General features: G+C 41.4%; 1 protein-coding gene across 1 annotated transcript in view; it reads right to left on the reverse strand.

The window, feature by feature from the left end:
- SETDB2 (SET domain bifurcated histone lysine methyltransferase 2) overlaps window positions 1-20808 on the reverse strand; it is a 130886-nt gene that overhangs the window by 86606 nt on the left and 23472 nt on the right. Inside the window, exons 8-12 of the mRNA XM_061607501.1 lie at window positions 20324-20493; window positions 10768-10978; window positions 9654-9750; window positions 6377-6473; window positions 551-1066 (exon numbers count right to left, since the gene is read on the reverse strand). Coding sequence (XP_061463485.1) covers window positions 551-1066; window positions 6377-6473; window positions 9654-9750; window positions 10768-10978; window positions 20324-20493 — 1091 coding nt within the window. The remainder of the gene's footprint in view (window positions 1-550; window positions 1067-6376; window positions 6474-9653; window positions 9751-10767; window positions 10979-20323; window positions 20494-20808) is intronic.

Raw genomic sequence — 20808 nt, forward strand, 5'->3', positions numbered from 1 at the left:
CATAATTAAAATAATAATATGATAGTCACTCCAAGTAAGCTTCACAAGATAAATGTTGACTATTACTCCAAATGTCAAAAATGCAAAAAACTACGTAACTTTTTTTTATTTGTGGTGAACATGCCCCACAGCAATCACTTACTAGACAAAAGTTGGAACACTGGTCAATTTTATGATAACTTTAAAGAAATTTAAACCATTCAGAGTTTAAATTTAAACTCTTTACTGTTCCTCCTACATACACGAAAGATATTCAATAATGGAAATATGTGAATACTGCAACATAAAACTATATGGAAAATATGGGAGATCTGTCTTTTCTTCAAGTTTAAAAGAACAGAAATGATTTGAATATGCAAACTTTCTTGTCTTGTATGGATTATGCAAAGTAGTCAGAAAGTAAACTCGTCTGTAGATAATTGGTTGAAATAATCAAATCAACGGCTGTACCAGACATACTACATGCATTCAAGCATATTTAAATCTATCCTAATTGTATATTTACATCAGTTGTGTTTCAAATTTAAGCTATATTTATGTCATTCTATCTACATATTTTTTTTTAAAAAAAATGCCAAACGCAAAAATAGAGGAGGGACCTGCACACTGTTTCTGGAGGAGGAATATGAGTACTGAAGGTTGTTCATATTCAGAACCCTGACACAACGTTTGTGAGCTACTGGGGAAATGATCATGCCCAGACCTTTACAAAACATTAGCTTGATTTGCAGCAAGGAAGACGTAGCACTGTTACTTACATTAAGAAACCTGCCTACATTGCCTTCCCTGGTGGCATCCAGCAAACAGGGATTCTCTTTATTCTTTAGGTGTGTTTCATTATCTTCTATTGCCTCCTTATTGTGAGCAAGTTCTTCTCTGCCTTTCCTGATATTTTCCTTGCGTGTGCTATCAGTCCAGAACAGGTCCTTGCATTGTTTTTTAATCCATCCGTCATCTTGTCCAGCTGGCTTACTGTTCAAAGTGGTGTTGGAAAGAGGATTCTCTTTATTACCTTCAGACTGTAGAGTGCTCACCATTTCCCCGAACTCTTCTTGTAGGCTTGATTCTGTCAACACACATTTAAGGACAGCATATAAATTCATCATCAGCAAGTTAAACTCATCCCGCAGAGACCACGCAACATCAAACATCCATGCCAAGTTTCCAGCCACTGAGCGGAAACAGACAAGTTGCTGTTTGAAAATGTATCCTATCATGTTGAGCAAGCACTCTTTTCCTTTCTCAACTCTGCACAATATCCCAATAAGCTGCTGAAAAGAACAGAGCCAAGTCAACCCCACTCTACTAAAAAATAAGCAGAAAATGAAGGTCCAAATGCCTGGGAAAACAAGGATGTTTTTGCCTGGCACCTAAAAACAGATGGTGCGAGACATGCCTCCGTGGGGAAAGCATTCCACAGAGCCACCACTGAAAAGGCCTGTTCTTATATCACCATCCTCTGCACTTCCCTTGGACGGGGCACTTGAAGAATAATCGCAGATGAAGAATGCAGGGTCCAGTTTAGTTAATATGGGGAGAAGCGGTCCTTGAGGAACTGGGGTTCTGAGTTTCTTTTAAAGCCATAAAGCTTTACAAATCAAAACCAGCACCTTGAATGGGGTCCGGAAACTAACTGGTAGCCAATACAGTCAGGCCAGGATTGGTGTTATCTGTTCAGACCATCTTAACCCGGTCAGCAACCTGCCCGCTGAATTCTGCACCAGCTGCAGTTTCTGAGCCATCTACAATGTAGCCCCACGAATAAGGCATTGCAGCCAGCTAACCTAGATATTATCAGAGTATGAACAATAGAAATTCGGCTATCTCTGTCAAGACCACCAGCCAAAGCTGATGGAAGACACTTCACGCCACCGAAGGCACCTGAGTCTCAAGCACCAGTAATGAACCAGAAGTATTTATTATTTATTTGATTTTATTATTTGATTTATATCCCGCCATTCCTCCCAGTAGGAGCCCAGGGCGGCCAGTACTCCCAAGCAATGCACCTGCTTCTTCAGAGGGAGTGTAACTCCATCCAGCACAGGCTTTCTACGTACACTGGAATATACCAGGTCCTAAACAGGGCCAGGAAGGCATCTTAATCTTAAGGTACCTAAGAAATTAAAAATGATTTACTGAAGAAAATAACCTTACATCTAAATACACATATTCTCTTCACAATGAAGACAAGACACATGCTTCCAGCACCCGATAAGTCACTGGCAAAGAAATGAATTAGTAAATTCCCAGCCCCCTCAGTATGATGACTCCCAGCCACGTAACAGCAAGGCAGCCCAGCAGAGTACTGTAGCTTATGATGCTGGATGCCTGAGTGATCCATGTGAATAGGGATATACACTCTATTTCCCAGTGAATGTATCCACCATGGTGTCCAAAGTGATTTCAGTCCCAAATGCAGGGCAGAAGCTAGACTGAAAAGAATCTAGATAAATTAGTCTCATCCAGGAAACACTGAAAGTGAGCACCACCACCACCTCTAGCATCTTGCCCAAGAATGGCCAAAGATTTCCTCAGAATGGAATGCATCACAGACTCTTTTTAAAATTAATATTGATTTTCAGATAACAAAATAACAGCGATAAATCTCTAGCCTCCCTGTCCAGCAACTCCTTGTCAGCCATACAGGAGAACTACTATAAAACCTTACTATAAATTCAGTTGCTAAACCTGATTAAGCCAGCCACAGTTTGGTAAAGGGCTCAGGCACTTGTTTATGATTGTCCTTTCTCACTAAATAAAATGGAAGGATTCCAATGATCTGCAAAAGTGTCCTCCTTTGTTTCATTTGCTAATTTCAGCTTTTGTGTCAGTTTTTTCAAGTCTCCCATAAATTCAACTCATAGACCCACAAGGTCTTTCGAGCAACACTGTCGTGCACCAATCAACATAAACCAATGAACTTTTAACAGTCTTGTCCTGTTTTATTGGATGAGTTTCAGTTGGTACAGCTCGAGGATGTGGACAAGGTGATTGGACAGGTGCGGGCGACCACTTCTGCTCTGGATCCTTGCCCCTCATGGCTAATAAAAGCTAGCAGGAATGGAACAGCCGGCTGGGCCAAGGAGGTGATTAATGCCTCTTTACGAGAGGGAGTGGTCCCACCCTGCCTGAAACAGGCGGTGGTGAGACCGCTCCTAAAAAAATCCTCCTTGGACCCTGATAATTTGGACAACTATAGGCCAGTAGCAAATGTCCCATTCCTGGGCAAGGTTCTAGAGCGTGTGGTCGCTCGCCAACTCCAGGCTCTCTTGGATGAAACTGATTATCTAGACCCATTTCAATCGGGCTTTCGGCCGGGGTTTGGTACAGAAACGGCCTTGGTCGCCCTGTATGATGACCTCTGTCGGGAGAAAGACAGAGGGAGTGTAACTCTGTTGGTTCTCCTTGATCTCTCAGCGGCGTTTGATACCATCGACCATGGTATCCTTCTGGAGCGACTTACGGATTTAGGAGTGGGAGGCACTGCTTGGCGGTGGCTCTGCTCCTATCTCGGGAATCGTCTCCAGAAGGTGATGCTGGGGGAACATTACTCGAGTCCCTGGGTACTCCAATATGGGGTCCCGCAGGGTTCAGTTCTGTCCCCCATGCTTTTTAATATCTATATGAAGCCGCTGGGTGAGGTCATCAGGAGTTTTGGAGTGCGTTTCCAGCAATATGCTGATGATACGCAGCTCTACTACTCCTTTTCATCTTCGTCAGGTGAGGCTGTTGATGTACTAGACCGCTGCCTGGCCGCGATAATGGGCTGGATGAGAGCTAATAAACTGAAACTCAATCCTAACAAGACTGAGATGCTGTTGGTGGGAGGACCCTCTGCCCAGATGGTTGACGTTCGACCTGTCCTAGATGGGGTTACACTCCCCCTAAAGGAACAGGTACGTAGTTTGGGGGTCTTATTAGATCCGCTCCTGTCACTTGTGGCTCAGGTAGCCTCGGTGGCATGGAATGCATTCTACCAGCTCCGGCTGGTAGCCCAACTATGACCCTATCTGAGCAAGGAGCATCTTGCCTCAGTTATCCATGCTATGGTAACCTCTAGATTGGACTACTGTAATGCACTCTATGTGGGGCTACCTATGAAGACGGTTCGGAAACTTCAGCTAGTGCAAAATGCTGCAGCCAGAGTTCTCACTGGGACAAAGAAATTTGACCATATAACACCTGTCCTGGCGCAGCTGCACTGGCTACCGATATGTTTCCGGGCCAGATTCAAAGTGTTGGTTCTTACCTATAAAGCCCTAAACGGCATTGGACCGCAATACCTGATGGAGCGCCTCTCTCGCTATGTACCTACCCATTCACTACGCTCGACGTCGAAGGCCCTTCTCCGGGTCCCAACCCATAAAGAGGCCCGGAGATCAACAACTAGATCTAGGGCCTTCTCGGTGGTGGCCCCCGAACTATGGAATGCCCTCCCAGACGAGATACGCCTGGCGCCTTCTCTGTTATCTTTTCGGCGCCAGGTAAAAACTTACCTTTTCGCCCAGGCTTTTTAAATTTTGTAAATTTTTAAATATTTTAATTTAACATTCTAAACTTAATATGATCTTAATTTATAAATCTCAATGGCAATTTTATTAATGTTTTATAATTGTACTATATATATATTTTTCCACACTTGCTCATATTTTAATTGTGATTTTATTTGTTGTACACCGCCCTGAGAGCTTTCTGCTATAGGGCGGTCTAGAAATGTAATAAAATAAAATAAAATAATACAACTCTAAATTCACCCCAACAAAAAAATTCATTAAAGCTAATTCAGGTGTAAACTGTATGGTTTGCCCTGTGGTTTTGTTAAGTTTCCTCTTGTTCGGAAATCCTTTTTTTTTTTTTTTTACTATCTCACCACACATGGCGAAACAAGCTTACTTTCCCACACCCTCTCCAGCAGGCCCAAGAAGATGACCTGGTCATCTGAGCCATTCTAATTGGAGTCATATACCATCATTGCATTATCTTTAATGCCATTTCTTTCAAAGAGCTAGCCACTGATGCATATGTAGTCCAGATATTGATCCAATGATTTCCCTCTATTTCTGTTCCCAAGCCTGCTTCCTAAATACATCTTTAGGCCTAACTTATCAGAGAGTCTTTCAAAACAATTCTAAACATACTCTCTCGGCAAGGCATTTATTGCCTTGACCTCCCCCCTGAAAGGGTAGCTTCCCTTGCTCTGACCAGTTCAGTGAGCCAAAAATGACAGGATCACATGTGCAAACGGTAGGCCTCACTTCTCCAAGACCCCGGTTTATCTTGTCAGGCTACACAACCTAAAAGACATCCACCACACTTGGATAAGAGCAAGCCAGATACTTCTAGAACTGGCCTATACAGAGGAGTCCACGTAGGAACAGAAACAATTTTATCCACCAAGTACTTTGCAAACTGGGCACAGCAGGTATCCTCGGGTCCCTCCAGCTCCCCCTCCAGGCCAAGTTGTAAAACATGCCACACCACTTGGAAAAACAAGCACAATTATGGTGGAGAAGCAAGGTGTCTTTGCCACCATCACAAATGCAAAGTGAGTGCTTGCCCATGTTTGACTGGTTTTGTCACAAGTTTTCTCACTTATTGCATCATCCCAATCATTCAATCACTTCCACCTCAGCAATAAACAACAGTGGCAGTTGGAAAAGGAATTCCTGTCTTGTCAGTCAGTTTACAGCCAGGTGCCCTGGACAGGAAGAGAGAATTGCAAAATACCACAGTGATTTTTCTCCCCTATATTTATGTTGCTGCATCACAAACCCTGCCCCTTTCATCCACCTTAACCCTTGCTCTACTTGGGAAGCCAAACGGCAATAGATTCCACCATTTTCTGGATAGCCATGATGTAAAGGTAATGGTGTCCCCGCACTTGTAGTGCGAGTCGTTTCCGACTCTTAGGGTGATGTCTTCCAACGTTTACAAGGCAGACCATATATATGGGGTGGGATTGCCAGTTCCGTCCCCGGCCTTTCCTTACCCCCCAGCGTATGCCGGGTACTCATTTTGCCGACCACGGATGGATGGAAGGCTGAGTGGACCTCGGCCCCTTTTGCCGGAGATTCGACTTCCTCCTTCCGTTGGAATCGAACTCTGGCCGTGAGCAGAGCTTCGGCTGCGTTACCGCCGCTTACCGCTCTGCGCCACGGAGGGTCTTCAGCTATGATGTAGTCAGATATTTTTGAGCATGTTTTCATGGCAAGCAATTTGTTTTTACCAGTGAATAAAAATTTGAAGTACTAATTCTCTAAATTAAATCAAACCACTGAATTCATCGGTATGAAAGAAGCAAATGTGTGTTTAACAGCTTGGGTCAAAGAAATTAATGTTAATTATGTGAATACAAAACTCAGAGCTGTAAACTTACGTCCATCGCCTTTCTTGGCTGTACCAGGTGCTTTTCTTCTTCTTGATTCCTGGCACATGGGACTCTCCTCTTCATCTGAACTGGCATCAGTAATTCCCTCAAAAGAAATGAATTCATAATCAGTCTTTTGCTCTTTGCCAAATGCCTACACTTCCTTTTGTCAGTGTGATATTGTGAGTAATTGGGCTTTTCAGAGCCCAATGCTTTGCATGCTGTTATACAAAATGACTTGAAAATGTGATCTGGAAATAAAGGGTATTTTATTTATGCTCTGGATTTTGAAAATACAGAGTCCTAAGAAAGTGTGTGATAGAAATAATTTCCTCCCTCAAAAGAGGTAACCATTCTATGAATATTCTAAGTCACATTCAGAGCAGACCCACTGAAATCAATGACTTAAGTTAGTCATGTCCATTAATTTCAAAGAGTCTACTCTGATTATAATTTAGTTTGATGCAGTGATTACTAGAATTACTAGATTACTTGACACATGGATGTGTCAAGAACAAATCCTGCTAGACTAACTTTATCTCATTTTTTGATCAGGTAACCTCCCTGGTAGGCTGTGGGAATGCCACGGATGTAATATATCTCGACTTCAGCACAGCTTTTGACAAAGTGCCCCACGATATTCTGATTAGCAAGCTAGCTAAATGTGGGCTGGATGGAATAACTATCAGGTGGATCCACAGTTGGCTACAGAATCATACAGAAAGAGTGATTATTGTCAATGCCAGCTTTCCAGCCTTGCCCTGGCCTGCATTTAAAATGGCTGGATCCCAAAGCCTTGTGGGGAACTCTTCCCCTTGACATCTTTTTTGTTAACTTACTAGCAAGCAGTTAAACCTTTGATTTTCTTTCATCACTGTGACTTGGTGATTTTTACAACATCAGCTTACAGTGGTTTTTCACCTTCTCACCAGTGGAAGGGGCCTGGTTCCGTCAAGGCCGTAAAACTCCTTGCTTTGTTATGGGAAACCAAGAGGAGGCGCCAGGTGCTGTGGGAACATAGTTTTTTCATCCTTTTGATGAAAAGGTTAATTGGGTAATTGTCTCCGGCTGGGAGGGAGATTTTTCATCCATAAGAAGAGAATTCTGGGTTAGCAGTCCCACTTCGGAGCACCACCTTGCCTTTGGTGACGCTCTGTTGTGGCTCCCTTTCCATCCTGACTCGCAACTCCCTGAGGGGACGAAAGCTATCCGTTGAGAGATCCTATGCTTTGTAAGTATAGCTTAGGCAGAAAGCTTTGTTATTTTGATTTGTGCAAAGGAACTTCTTTTACCTTTTGTTTCTTACTGAAACCTTACCCGTTTGGGCGTATGGTATCAGGATCCAATTTGCTAATAAACTTACTTTTGTGCACCCTTTTGTTTTTGTAACCTTCTATGCTTTTCTTATTTTCTTTTTTTAATAAACTCTAATTATTTTAAACCAACGTGTGTTCATTCCAAAGAGAGGGGTCAGTTCCTAAATTCAGTCCTTGCCATTTGACCACAACTACTGTGTAACAGAGAAACGTTTTACCTAAGACTTCAGAAGGGACCAGGAGTGTATCCAGACTCTGGTCCTGAGAGGCTCAGGTGTTTAAGTGGGCTCTGGGGTTCCCTTCGCCCCAGAGTAGCTAACCAGTTGAAGGGTGGTGGCAGTACTACCTTGCAGGGTTGGTGTGAGCGTGCACAACCTTGGCAAACTAGGATTTGCTGGGATCAATTGCCCAAGGCTGGGGATTGACTCCTGGGACGGTGAGAGCAGACAGGGAAGGGCTCCCCGCTTTCACTACAATTATTATCAATGGGTCCTTCTCCAACTGGGGGGAGATAATAAGCTGAATACCACAGGGCTTGGTCCTAGGTCCAGTGCTCTTCAACAGTTTATTAATGACTAGGATGAGGAGGTGCAGGGAATGCATATCAAATTTGCAGATGATACAAAATTGGGAGGGACTGGTAATATGCTGGAGGACAGAAACAAAATTCAAAGTGATCTTGATAGGCTGGTGCATTGGGCTGAAAACAACAGAATGAAATTTACCAGAGACAAGTGCAAAGTTCTACACCTAGGAAAAATAAACCAAATGCAGAGTTATAAGATGGGGGATACTTGGCTCAGCAATACGACATGTGAGAAGGATCTTGGAATTGTTGATCGCAAGCTGAATATGAGCCAACAGTGTAATGTGGCTGCAAAAAAGGCAAATGCTATATTAGGCTGCATTAACAGAAGTATAGTTTTCAAATGGTGTGAAGTACTAGTTCCTCTCTATTTGGCATGGGCTAGGCCTCATCTTGAGTACTGTTATCCAGTTCTGACACTGCACTTTAAAAAGGATGCAGAAAAACTGGAACAGGTTCAGAAGAGGGCAACGAGGATGATCAGGGGACTGGAAACAAAGTCCTATGGGGAAAGACTGAAACAGCTGGGCATGTTTAGCCTTCAGAATAAGAATATGCCATGTTTAGCTTTGAGAAGAGAAGACCGAGGGGAGATATGATAGCACTCTTCAAGTACATGAAAGGTCACACAAAGGAGGTCCGGAATCTCTTCTCGATCGTCTCAGAGTGCAGGACACGGAATAATGGGCTCAAGTTGCAGGAAGCCAGATTTCGACTGGACATCAGGAAAAACTTCCTAACTGTTAGAGCCATACGACAATGGAACCAACACTGAAGACATTCAAGAAGTAGCTGGACAGCCCCGTCAGGTATGCGTGAAGTTGGATTCCTGCATTGAGCAGGGGGTTGGACTTGATGGCCTTATAGACCCCTTCCAACTCTACGATGCTTTGATACAACTCACTGTCTACTGTAGCAACTTTCCCTAGGGCAGAGAGCATGCCTGTAGAAATGTTACAGTAATGTACATTTCCTGCCCACTAGGCTCCCTTTTCATGGGATAGACTGAAGAAGTACTAAAGAAAAGATTTTATCCACCCTCTCTTATCCCTTAGCCTATAGAGATTGAGAAGATGAGCAGCACCAGCAGCACCTTTGGGGCTACACTGAGATTTATCTACACATATCTCATAATAGAAGAGTGTGCACCACCCCATTCCTTCTCACAAATGCAAAGAATGAATCTCACTGAGAGGCAGCTGCTGTCAGGAGCATGCATTGTACATGGGTAAAGAGGGGGAAGGGAGGGTGTAATCACTCTGTTCTAGTACCCCAAATCACATTAATATCTGGAAAAAAAATATAATAGATTTGAAGAGATTAGGAGTCAACTGAAAGCAAGTGAGGACTCCCTGAAGGCTAAAAATAAATTTGGAATTTTTACTAGTTGCCTCCGATGACTCTGAAGAATAGATGTTCTGGTTTTCGGTCTTGTGACACCTTGGTAACTCCAAATACTGTTATAGTTGTTGTTCTGAATTCTAATAAAAAATGGAAACAGGATTTTATACAACACACACAATTAATTATAAAATATTTTTCTGATCAATTTTACCATTTCAAAAACACAAAGCAAGTTCTGTACCAAACATTATATGGAAGCTTTGCAAGGTAGAAGCTCCTAGAGTTTAGCAGCATATCACAATTTCTATACTTTGAGGATTTCTTATCATACAATCTTAAAGCAAGCTAACAGTTAACCTGCTTGTCTCTAAATAAAAAAAAATAGTTTTTTAAAAAGCATATATAAATCTAACCTCTGTAACCTCAGATAAATGAGGGGGAACTAGGATTAACTAGGATTAAGCCTTCAAAATCCTTCATGGCTTTCAGTTTTATGGTTTGAAGAAGATGAAGTCACATGAGAATAATGAACTATTAATTATAAGATGTCCTCCATAATTTTTTGTACATTCAAGTTGTAACAGCTGCTTGCGTTCATCCACATAGTTATACTTGTGATATTTAATGTATTCTAGGGCCAGATGACAGCTTCTGTTGTACTGTTAATTGCTGGTTATCAAGACTGTATGTTTCAGTTACTGCATCTGCTACGCTGTATTCTATATGAGTTCAGTAGAGACGTGAAAGATTATTTCTAGCTTGAAAGGTTTCCAGAAATGGTCCAATAAAAGATACCACCATGCTGACTACTACTGTTGCTATTAGCATTTTTTGATGCCAGGAATACTGGAAAGGAACTATACAAAATACAGAAGTGACCCTACTCAGAAGGCTGACTGCTGAATAAGGCAGACAAGACTAGGGTCAAGGTCAGCATCTGATAAAGCCAGCCATTCAGTCCCAAGTGGGCTAGGAGAAAGTGTGAGGGAGGAGGAGGACAGGAAAAAATGATGGCAATGCTAGTAAAACTACTAGGAAGGTTGAAAAAAGAGTGCTCAGCTTTACTTTGAGTTCACTGTACTTGGGGAGAGCTTGAATAGCCAAGTCTTCCCAAATAAAGAATGGGAACCCTTAGAAGTGCTACTTTAACTTACACAGTTGGTTGACCTCCAGCTTTTACATGCAATGATTTCTTTTTCCCAGTGGTTTGGATAAATTCAATCTCTGAATCGTAACAGACTGTGCCCAGTTTTCTCTTTTTTGGAAATAAAGAATGGCTTCTGTCACTATTCTCTGTAACTTCCTCTTCAACCTTATCATCTCCATCTTTAGGTTCCCTGGATTCATCTTTGCTCATCAGTCTGCCTAAAAGAAAACCATAATATTTTGAGAACAGTCTGTCTATGTAGCTATATACACCAATCTAGTGATTCACAGTGAAATATATGTTTATGGATGTGAGCGGAAGCGTGAATACACTCAAACGTATCGGGGACATGCTGTGTTTGCTATCTGCAGATTTCCCTGTGGATTCCAGGCCTGCATTCTATATTTCCCCGAGTTTAAAAAAATGAGGGGGCACACACACGATCTTCCAAGAGTCAATATTAATCCATTACTCTATGTAGAGATATGGAGGGGAAGGCTGCAATCAAGAGGAATGGGGGGAATCCTTCTGTCATCCCAAAACTCCACCACCCATCCAAGGTTTCTGTTCCAAACTGGCTGGACTCCTCAACAGGAGCACTCACTTTATGAGGTAGAATACTCTGCAAGATTGCGGGTTCCACCTCTAACAACCCTAATAACAAGAACTACATGCACCAAACATACTTTTCCAAACCAGCAGGCACAGCACCAAACTGCTCATTAAACTAAAAGGAGCATAAAATCCAATTTGCTGGTGGAACTGTTCTATATAATAATAATAATAATAATAATAATAATAATAATAATAATAATAAACTTTATTTCGACCCTGCCCTTTTTCCAATAGGACTCAGAGCGGCTTACAACTAAAAACAATACCATTAAAACATACAGAAGTATACAATTAAAAAAGAATTAAACTATGAGAAAAATTAAAACCATAAAATATAGGTTAAAAACAGCGGACAATTTAAAATAATAAAATCATATAATGTAATCACCAAACCTATGACACTTAATCCTGGTCGTTCTCTATCCCAAATGCCCGTTGAAATAAAACAATCTTTACTTGTCGCCGGAAAGACGGCAAGGAGGGAGCTGATCGCACCTCACTTGGAAGGGAGTTCCACAGCCTAGGGGCGGCCACCGAAAAGGCCCTATCTCGTGTCCGTGTCATATGTGCTTGCGAAGGTGTGGGGAACACAAGAAGGGCCTCACCTGAAGATCTCAAATCCCGGACAGGTTCATGTAGGGAGATACGATCTGTCAAATAGTCTGGACCTGAGCCGTATAGGGCTTTGTAGGTCAAAACCAGCACTTTGAATTGTGACCGGAAACAAATTGGCAGCCAGTGGAGCTGTTGTAACAGGGGAGTTGTATGGTCCCTGTAACCAGCCCCGGTTAGCACTCTGGCTGCAGCTCTTTGTACCAATTTAAGTTTCCAAACAGTCTTCAAAGGCAGCCCCACGTAGAGCGCGTTACAGTAGTCTAAGCGGGATGTAACCAAGGCATGCTTCATTGTGGTACGTACCCCTGGGCAGAGATCATTGCGGATGTTTACAGAGGTCTATTTAATTTCCCCATACATGGAGGAATCCATTCTGGCTGTTACTATGGTTAATTTAGGTTTCAACTTCTTTTTTTAAAAAAAAAAGAAAAGAAAATGGGGTTGGTACATGATCCATCCAAATGTGGGGAAAAGACCCATCTGGACAATGATGACTATATAGCAGAGTTCCCCACTTTTCTCTCTTGGTGCAAGTGCCAACGGTGCTGGGCCATTATGGAGATTGGGAAGACCATGTGCCACCTCCTGTATGCCCATCCAGTCCTCCCTTTTGATCTCGTGTAGGTTACTTGAATCTTAAGCACACAGTTAAACACAGTGCATTGTTAATTTAATGGTTATGGAATTCACTCCCACGAGATGCAATGATGGTTACCAATTTGGACAAGGCTGTCAATAGCTATTAGCCACACTGGCTATGTTCTACCTCAGTGTTGGAGGTACTTTGCCTTTGAATGCCAGTTGTTGGGAGAGTACACTGTTGCACTCATGTCCCGCTTGTGTGCTTCCCACGAGCATCTGCTTGCCCACTGTGCGAACTGATGCTGAATGAGATAGGCCTTTGGCCTGACCTAGCACAGCTTTTTTATGTTCTTATGTGCAATAGAGAGAGCTGGGTAGGAATACTGGAGGTGCACCCAGAACTCCCATGCCAAGCTGAGGGAAGGGGAAACTGGGTTCTATTGATCCCTCCAAGTGCCAAGAGCAGATATACCAACAGTAGGATGGACAATTCCCAAACTCAAAAAGCAGCTGAGGTCAGTGTAATAAATGCCAGATACTTTTTAAGAAGTTAACTGCATGGCATTACATGTGATTTAATATCTATTTATGTATTAAATTTATATCCCGCCCTTCCTCCCAGAAGGAGCCTATAGTGGCAAACAACTAATTAAACAAGATTAATTTTAACAGATAAGTAACTTGGGTGGGTGTCATACTGGCAAGGTAAATGTTTAATACAACAGTAAAATGCCAAAAATTTCACTCATAAGGAAAATAAATTTGTTTTCAAACAGATAATCCACATTTCAGTACTGCATTTTGTTGAGTTTAGTACCTAATGCAGAGGTCACCAACCTTTTTGGACCACAGGGCACATTTCAAATGGCTGCCACAGGGGCATGGGATAGCACAGAATTAGAGAGTGGTCATGGTGAAGCTTTTCCCATAATTATATTTCCATACTAGAAAAGGCTTGACCTGTTGAATTTTTGTCTGTCATACATCTGTTAAAGGCACAAGAACCCTATTTCCCTCTAATGCCAGTCCTAAACCAAAGTCTAGGCTGCCATCCTGTTGTACCCTCTTACCTGGAAGTAAGCTCCATTAAACACAAAGAGACTTACTTCTGAGTAGACACATATACCATTGTACTGTAATTTATCTATACAGTGAATTCTTAATGAGTCCCTGGTCTTTAGCTCCTGCACAGCAGGAGACATGCCTAAGCCTCTTTGCAAAGTTTTCACTTTTACCTTTTGGGGAGAGGGGGATTCTTTAACATTCACCCACACTAATTGTGTAGTAGTATTTGCAATTTATTATTATTGTCTAGGCATTATCTGATCTCAGGTGAACCCAGCACAGGAAAGATGCATCCTGGTTGCTGGGAAAAAGGAAGGGCAAACTATGGAGATTCCAAGATATAGCAAAAAGAGAGAAGCAGGGAAAGTGCACTAAAAGGGGTGGGAGGACAAAACAGCACCAGGGATTCCTTTTGCTTGGTGTCCAAACAACTCACTTATCAATCACAGCTCTGACTTCACTCATTGTCTCATAGCACTGACAGGCACAAACAGCCAAACTGGCTCACTTCACATAAATCACTTAAAAGTGTACCTGCACATTTGCTCCATAATTTATTTCTAGGAGAGCTAAAGACTTTCATTTTTTTTAAAAAGGAAGCTCAGATTCTGGGCTGCTGATAGAGACACCACTGAAGGCCTTTGCAGGCCCCATGGCACCCACAAGCAACAGGTTGTTGACCCCTGACCTACTGCATGGTGTTAATTGTAGAATATAGACATTCCCCTAAAAAAAAAAAGTAAATATTTAAAAGTAAACTCATGCTCCTTATTGCTTTCCTTTGATCTCTCTTTCCTACTCTCTGGTAATGCAGGTATTACTTTGTAAAAGAAGTTAGGTGGACTTAGGTGTTTCTACCCTTGGGAAATCTTTGCATACCTTTGGAGGGCATCAGGGCTAAAGAGGGAATTTACTGGGATTTTTGGCCACCAGCTCTGCCCGTGTTTGGGCAATTTATAACAGTGACTCCAGGTCCACCCATTGGCAAAGCTGGCAGGTAGGTCTAGTATCTGCAATTGCAGAGGCAAGGTCTACCCACCGGAATGCGTTGGGGCTGATTGGCGCCCAGGTCTACCCATCTGATGGGCGTGGAGAATTTCAGTGGCTGCATCTACCTTTCAGGAAGCATGGGGACATTCGGAGCCTAGGCCTATCCGCTGAAAGGAATTAATGGGCTGGCTTCCCCCCCTTTAAGATTGTTTTTTGAGACTTCACATCTCCCCAAAGTAAATCATTGGGACTTTCACCCCCAGGTCCACCCTTAGGGAAGCCACACGTTCTTCCCCCACCCCGGCCCACCCTTTCAAACGCATGGGTAGAAATTGTTTTATTCTACATATGCAGACATGCACACACACACACAGACAAAGACAAACACGCCCCTCCCCCTTCTGCCTCTGTATAAATGAAGATGATTTTAAATGAAGCGACCTTTTGTATTGTTAGAGGTGGACTAATCTGAGATTTTAAAGGGAGCCACAAAATACTGTTGGTGCTGCACTATTACAAGGCAACATTCTTAACCCTTATTCCAACTAACAGCACCACAAGGAACTCATGACATGACTGCCTTCCCAACCCTCTCTTGGCTTAGCAGAAGAGTCTGCTATGCTTACTGTGATGTACCTTTTTTTTACAATAATTTTATTGTTTTCAAAATTAACAATAAACATGACAAACCATTAAATATTCTGGTGTATACAGAGGGTCATTTCATACATAATATAGCATATGACCCCAAATCATGTCGGAGTAATTCAGGTCCATTGATGCAGCCTCTTCAAAATGTCGACTGAGTAAATAGTGGACACAGTTCAGGCTCTCCCCCATTAACACATCTGAAGAACGGGAACAAAGTCTCATCAAAACTATTATGTCTACCAGAGCCCCTCACAACTCTCCTGTGTCGTGTCAGGTGATCGGAAAGAGCTATGTGCCAAATCCTTCCCAGCCATCCCATTCCACCAGGTGGAGATATGCCCTTCCAGTTAGCCACTATTCCCATCCAGGCTGCCACTAACAATAAAGCGATAAGGTTCTTTTTTTTATCATTAATTTTTATTCAAATTTTCAAAGACAAAAAACAAAACAAAACAAAAACAATTAAACAATAAAATAAAATGTTGACTTCCGATTTGTCGCAGATCAGTTATAGGTCTACAATATATAACAATCCTGTCTCTAAAATTATATTATAAAATCACTTTCCTCCAGTAGTTATCTTAATTAATCATCAAATCTCATAAACATTACTTTATTCTTTCCACAAAAAGTCAAAGAGAGGTTTCAGTTCCTTGAGAGAGATATCTTTCAATTTTTCTCCAAATAAACATGTCGCTTAATCCATCTGATTCAAATCTGTTAGGTCCAATAATTTCAATAGCCATTCTTCCATTATCAGTATCCCATAATAATCTTGTTGTCATAGCCATAGTCCAAATAAACATATCAATTAATCCATCTTGTCAAATCTGTTAGGTCCAATAATTTCCATAACCATTCTTCCATTATCAATATTAATTCCATCTTCAATAGTCCTGTTAAATCCAGTGGTTTCAGTATCCATTCATCCATTATCAGTATCCCATGATGATCTTGTTGTCATAGCCATAGTCATATAACAAGAGTCTGATGGGAATTTCCCCCATCACAAATATGTCCTTGCCATCAATTCTGAATATGTTGCTGAAATATTGTTGTAAAGTCACATCTCTGCTCTTCTTTTTTACAAAATGCACTGGCTCATCTCTTAAGAGTTTTTCCATTGTCACATATTTGTAGTTAATTCCATAGATTTTTTCTATGTCAAGCCCCATCACATCATTCCAGTCAAGAAAATTATCCAAGACATTGATAACTTTATCACTAATATCTTCATTAATTTCTTCGGAGACAACGTTGAATTCCAAACAGTAAACTTTATTTCTAACATCCGTAAACTCCAGATCTTTTTCCAATTCCATATTTGTTCCAGTCTCCAGGGCTTGTATCTTCCCTTTAATTTTTCTTTTCTCATCTCTAATCCCATCAAACTCCTCTCTCACAGAATCCCCTATTTCTTTAAACTCCTGCGTCATTTTGCTAAATTCAATTTTCATCTCCTGTCTACCCTGTCTCAGGGTTTGTTTCGTTATCTCAATCTCACTCATTATTTTCTGAAACATAATTTCTTCCATGGTCTCAGTCACTTCCCTGGTTGCCATTCTTAGAACCACAAAAACAAAAAATTATTTCAGCCACAATTGGGTTAATATTCCAGGCTTGCTGACATCAGTGTCTTATCTCTTATATGTTCAGAAAAACAAAACAAATTTAGTTCCCAGCTTCAAACAGTTAGTGGCGTCGTGAACAAGCAGATTCGTCAAAATGAAATAGACCAAATAAATAAATAATAAAAAAAATAGTCCCACACATATAATACTCCAAAATTCATAAATCAAATTTATTTATTTTCTCCCCTCCTCGAAATAGAAATCCCTCTTCTGTTAGTATCTTTAGAATGCACCTCCAGGCCAGCTTTTTGCAATAAAAACAAAGATAAGCTTTTTTCGATTTCTTTCCTCCTTAATTTCGTGAGTAAAAGAGAAGAGTTATAACTCACCAGATGTTCTTTATAGCTGATTCATTGACAAATCTCTTTTTTGCTGCAACAATTTAAACCAAATAAAAAAAAAATATAGAAAGAAGGATGCTTGCCTGTTAAGTTCCGTTTTTCTTTGAAGAAAAGATAAACGTGTCGCTTAATCAGAAAGAGCTTGATGGAAGTCTGTCCGCATTGCTGGCTGAACTTTCTCTCATAAATTAATGAAATCCAGTCCTCCCAACAAAAACAGGCTTTGTGGTTAATCTCTACGTTTCTCCCTGCCCGGGAGAAAATCTTTACCAGTCAAAAAGAACGTTCTGACTGATTTTAGAACTGAAAAAGCTTCTTCTGAGACGAGAGCTCGACTCAGAGGCAGCACAGGCTAAGCCACCCTTCCCGGAAGTCAAAGCAATAAGGTTCTTATGTATCAACTTAGGGTTGCGGTCGCTTTCCAGTGACAGTAATGCTAACACAGGATTTGGGGCAACTGACTGCGACGTAAAATTTGCTGTAACCTTGAACACGTTCTGTCAGAACCCCTGTATCTCCTTGCATTTCCACCACGTGTGGTACAGTGTCCCTCTGGCACCACATTTTTCCCAGCACTGTGGGGAATAGTCCTTAATTATGCGGGATAGTTTGACTGGAGTCCAATGCCACTGAATAATTAGTTTCAGCATAGCCTCCTGAATACCCACTGAAGTAGTCTTGAGTGACGTTTTCCCCCCATCCCTTTCCCCACTGCCCCTCCTGCAATCTAATCACCAAATCCTTCTCCCATGCCTCTCTCAAACCACCGCAAACACCTATTTCCAAGTCTATATGCAATTTATAGATGGCTGATCCCATTTGCAAATCTATAAGCAATTTATAGATGGCTGATCCATTTAAGGTCACGTCTGCACTCACACAGAAGTCTTCGTATACAATGAGGGACCAGCAGCCCTCCCCTTTCTATCAAGATGTATTGGGAATGCTGCCACTTGGGCTAGCTGAAGCCAATTGCTCTTCACCCCTCATAATTTAGCCTTGAGAGCCTGTGCCGTTATCGGTTTGTCTGTTACAAATAGATCTCTGACCTGTGCTATACCTTTTGAATCCCAGTCCTGGAATTGCTTGTACTTATCCTCATAACAGAAATCAGGATGATCTAGGATAGGCATTATGAGGAAGCAAGGGGGCGCAAGAGCATTACACCATTGTTGCCATACAGCCACTGTGATTTTGTAAAAGGGATTTTGCACTTTATGTATATTTGCCCATGAGGGTGACAGTAGTGGGAACTGTTGAAGCCTGGGTACTGTGCTATCCAATTCCAGCTGCGCCCATGGGATGTGCAGTGAGCCTTGAATGAATCAATTGCTTTAACTGGAAAGCTTGATAATAAATCTTGAGATTAGGCATCCCCAGACCTCCCCTTCTGTATAATATGCCTCTATCCATTCTGTTTCGTTTCCTCTTTGTAACAAACCCACTCAAAATTGTCATTTCGTAAATCATTGCTCTTGGACTACAACAAGAAGGCTTTGAAACAGGAATAGAAGTTTGGGTAAGACAGACATTTTAATGGCTGCTATCTGGCCCAGCCAAGATATATGCAAATGGTGCCAACTTAACAGGTCTCTATGAACTGCTTTAGGTAGCAAATCAAGGTTTCTCTTTCTAAATTGGATTAAATCTTTAGGAATTATTACTCCCAGATATCGGAAGGCCCCATAACAAGGTGCAAAACCTGATAAGGAGAGAAACTCTGTTTGTTCTGAATGAGTCACATAACGTGGCGTTATGACAGACTTTGAGTAATTAACTTCCAGACTGCTGAAAGCTGCATAGTTCTTCTTTCAATAGGCCTACCGCCGAGTTCAGATTACTGAGCATTAACAACATGTCATCCGTAAATAAACTGATTTTATGTTCAATTCCCCTGACTACCACCTCTTGTATCAGTGAGTCCACCCATATCTTTGTTGCCACGGCTTCAATTACAATTGCAAACAAAACAATGGGCATCCCTGTTTAGTTCCACAATTAATGTATCAGGAGAGTTGTGTCCATTAACCATGGCTACCTCTCTGGAAGTCGAGTACAGCTGATTAATTAAGGACAGAAATTTATCTCCAAAGCCTCTATATTTGTATGGATTTCTGAAAGAGTCATTCCACATGGTCGAACACCTTAAAGGCATCTAATGATCACAAAGCCACTTTGCTTCCCTTAGTGTCTGCCTTGTATACTATATTCAGTACACTCCTGTTCGAGTCAACTATATTCCGCTGAGGGATAAACCCTGTCTGATCAGGGGAAATATATTTTCCTATAAAGATGTTTAATCTACGCACCATGGTTGCTGAGAGACGTTTGCCATCTACATTGATGAGGGCAATGGGATGATATGAATCAACCTGTATAGGGTCCCTCTGCCATTTAGGGAGCACCAATGGCAAGCCACGCCCCCTACTGTGATGTATCTTCAGCACCTTCTTAAGACTGATTTTATTCCAGCAAGCATTTTAATTGGATTTTATAATTTTAAATGATTTTTATTTTCATTGTATTGAGTTTTTTGTACACTAGTTAGAGATGGTAGATGATAGCAGTATATAAATTGTCAAAATAAATAAAGTATACCCTCACAACACTTGGAGCTTATTTTTACCATCCATTTCTTGCCTGAACACAGGTTATTGCCTCTCAAACAGTACAATGTATCAACGCTTAATGATAACTTGAGAAATTTAAGGTTCCTCTCCTCATTCTTCAAACTATATTAAATATGAATTTTCTATGAAGGTACACAAGTCTTACTTTGGAACCACTGAAGGACAGAAGGACAGAATCAAAACATGCAATACTTTGTGTTTATGTTACAAATCTTTTATGTATTGCAAGAATTTGTACAGCAGCATGAAAGGTTAATGAACCATCTACTTTAGATAGGCAGTTGTTTTCTTAATTGGCTGAGTATCAACAAGTTTACTATAAACTAGATGTTTATTAACAAATGATTCAGTACAATAACCGTGTGAAAGTTATTGTAACAATGATTGTTGTTTTTTAAATAAAATTATGAATTCCCATCCCTTCCTGGACTACTTTAATTTACCTGAGTATGTGCAAACAAAAGTTCCTTTGTCGATGTCGTCAAGGCAACGGACCCCCCAGCCCTTCTTTTCAGTATTGAAGACTTGTAGCCGAACCTGAAGGCCGTGCTGCACTAATCTGTTCTGGCACATCATCTTGTCACAGCTGCATAACAAGCTGCATTCATAAATTCTGCCACAAAAAGAGAACCGAAGCAGTAAAGATTCAGTCTTTCTGAGAGGGAGAGAGAAACTGACTGAAGAACGTTTCAGGCAGAAAGAATCCTTTTAGCGCTCCAACACATCACTCAGGAACAGATGCGGGAAGGTGAAGCAGTGATATACACTAAACGGCTAGCACACACAATACTTGTTAAGCTTATGGAAGAAAATACCATTGCAAGAGACCCTAATTGCTGTAGGAAATAGCAAATATATGAGAAGTAAGAGTCTGAGTAAGGTTTATTTAGCGCACAGAGATAAGAAAGCAAGAGGTGTAGCAATGCAC

This window comes from Rhineura floridana, chromosome 2 (genome assembly GCF_030035675.1).
Source record: "Rhineura floridana isolate rRhiFlo1 chromosome 2, rRhiFlo1.hap2, whole genome shotgun sequence".
NCBI lineage: Eukaryota > Metazoa > Chordata > Lepidosauria > Squamata > Rhineuridae > Rhineura > Rhineura floridana.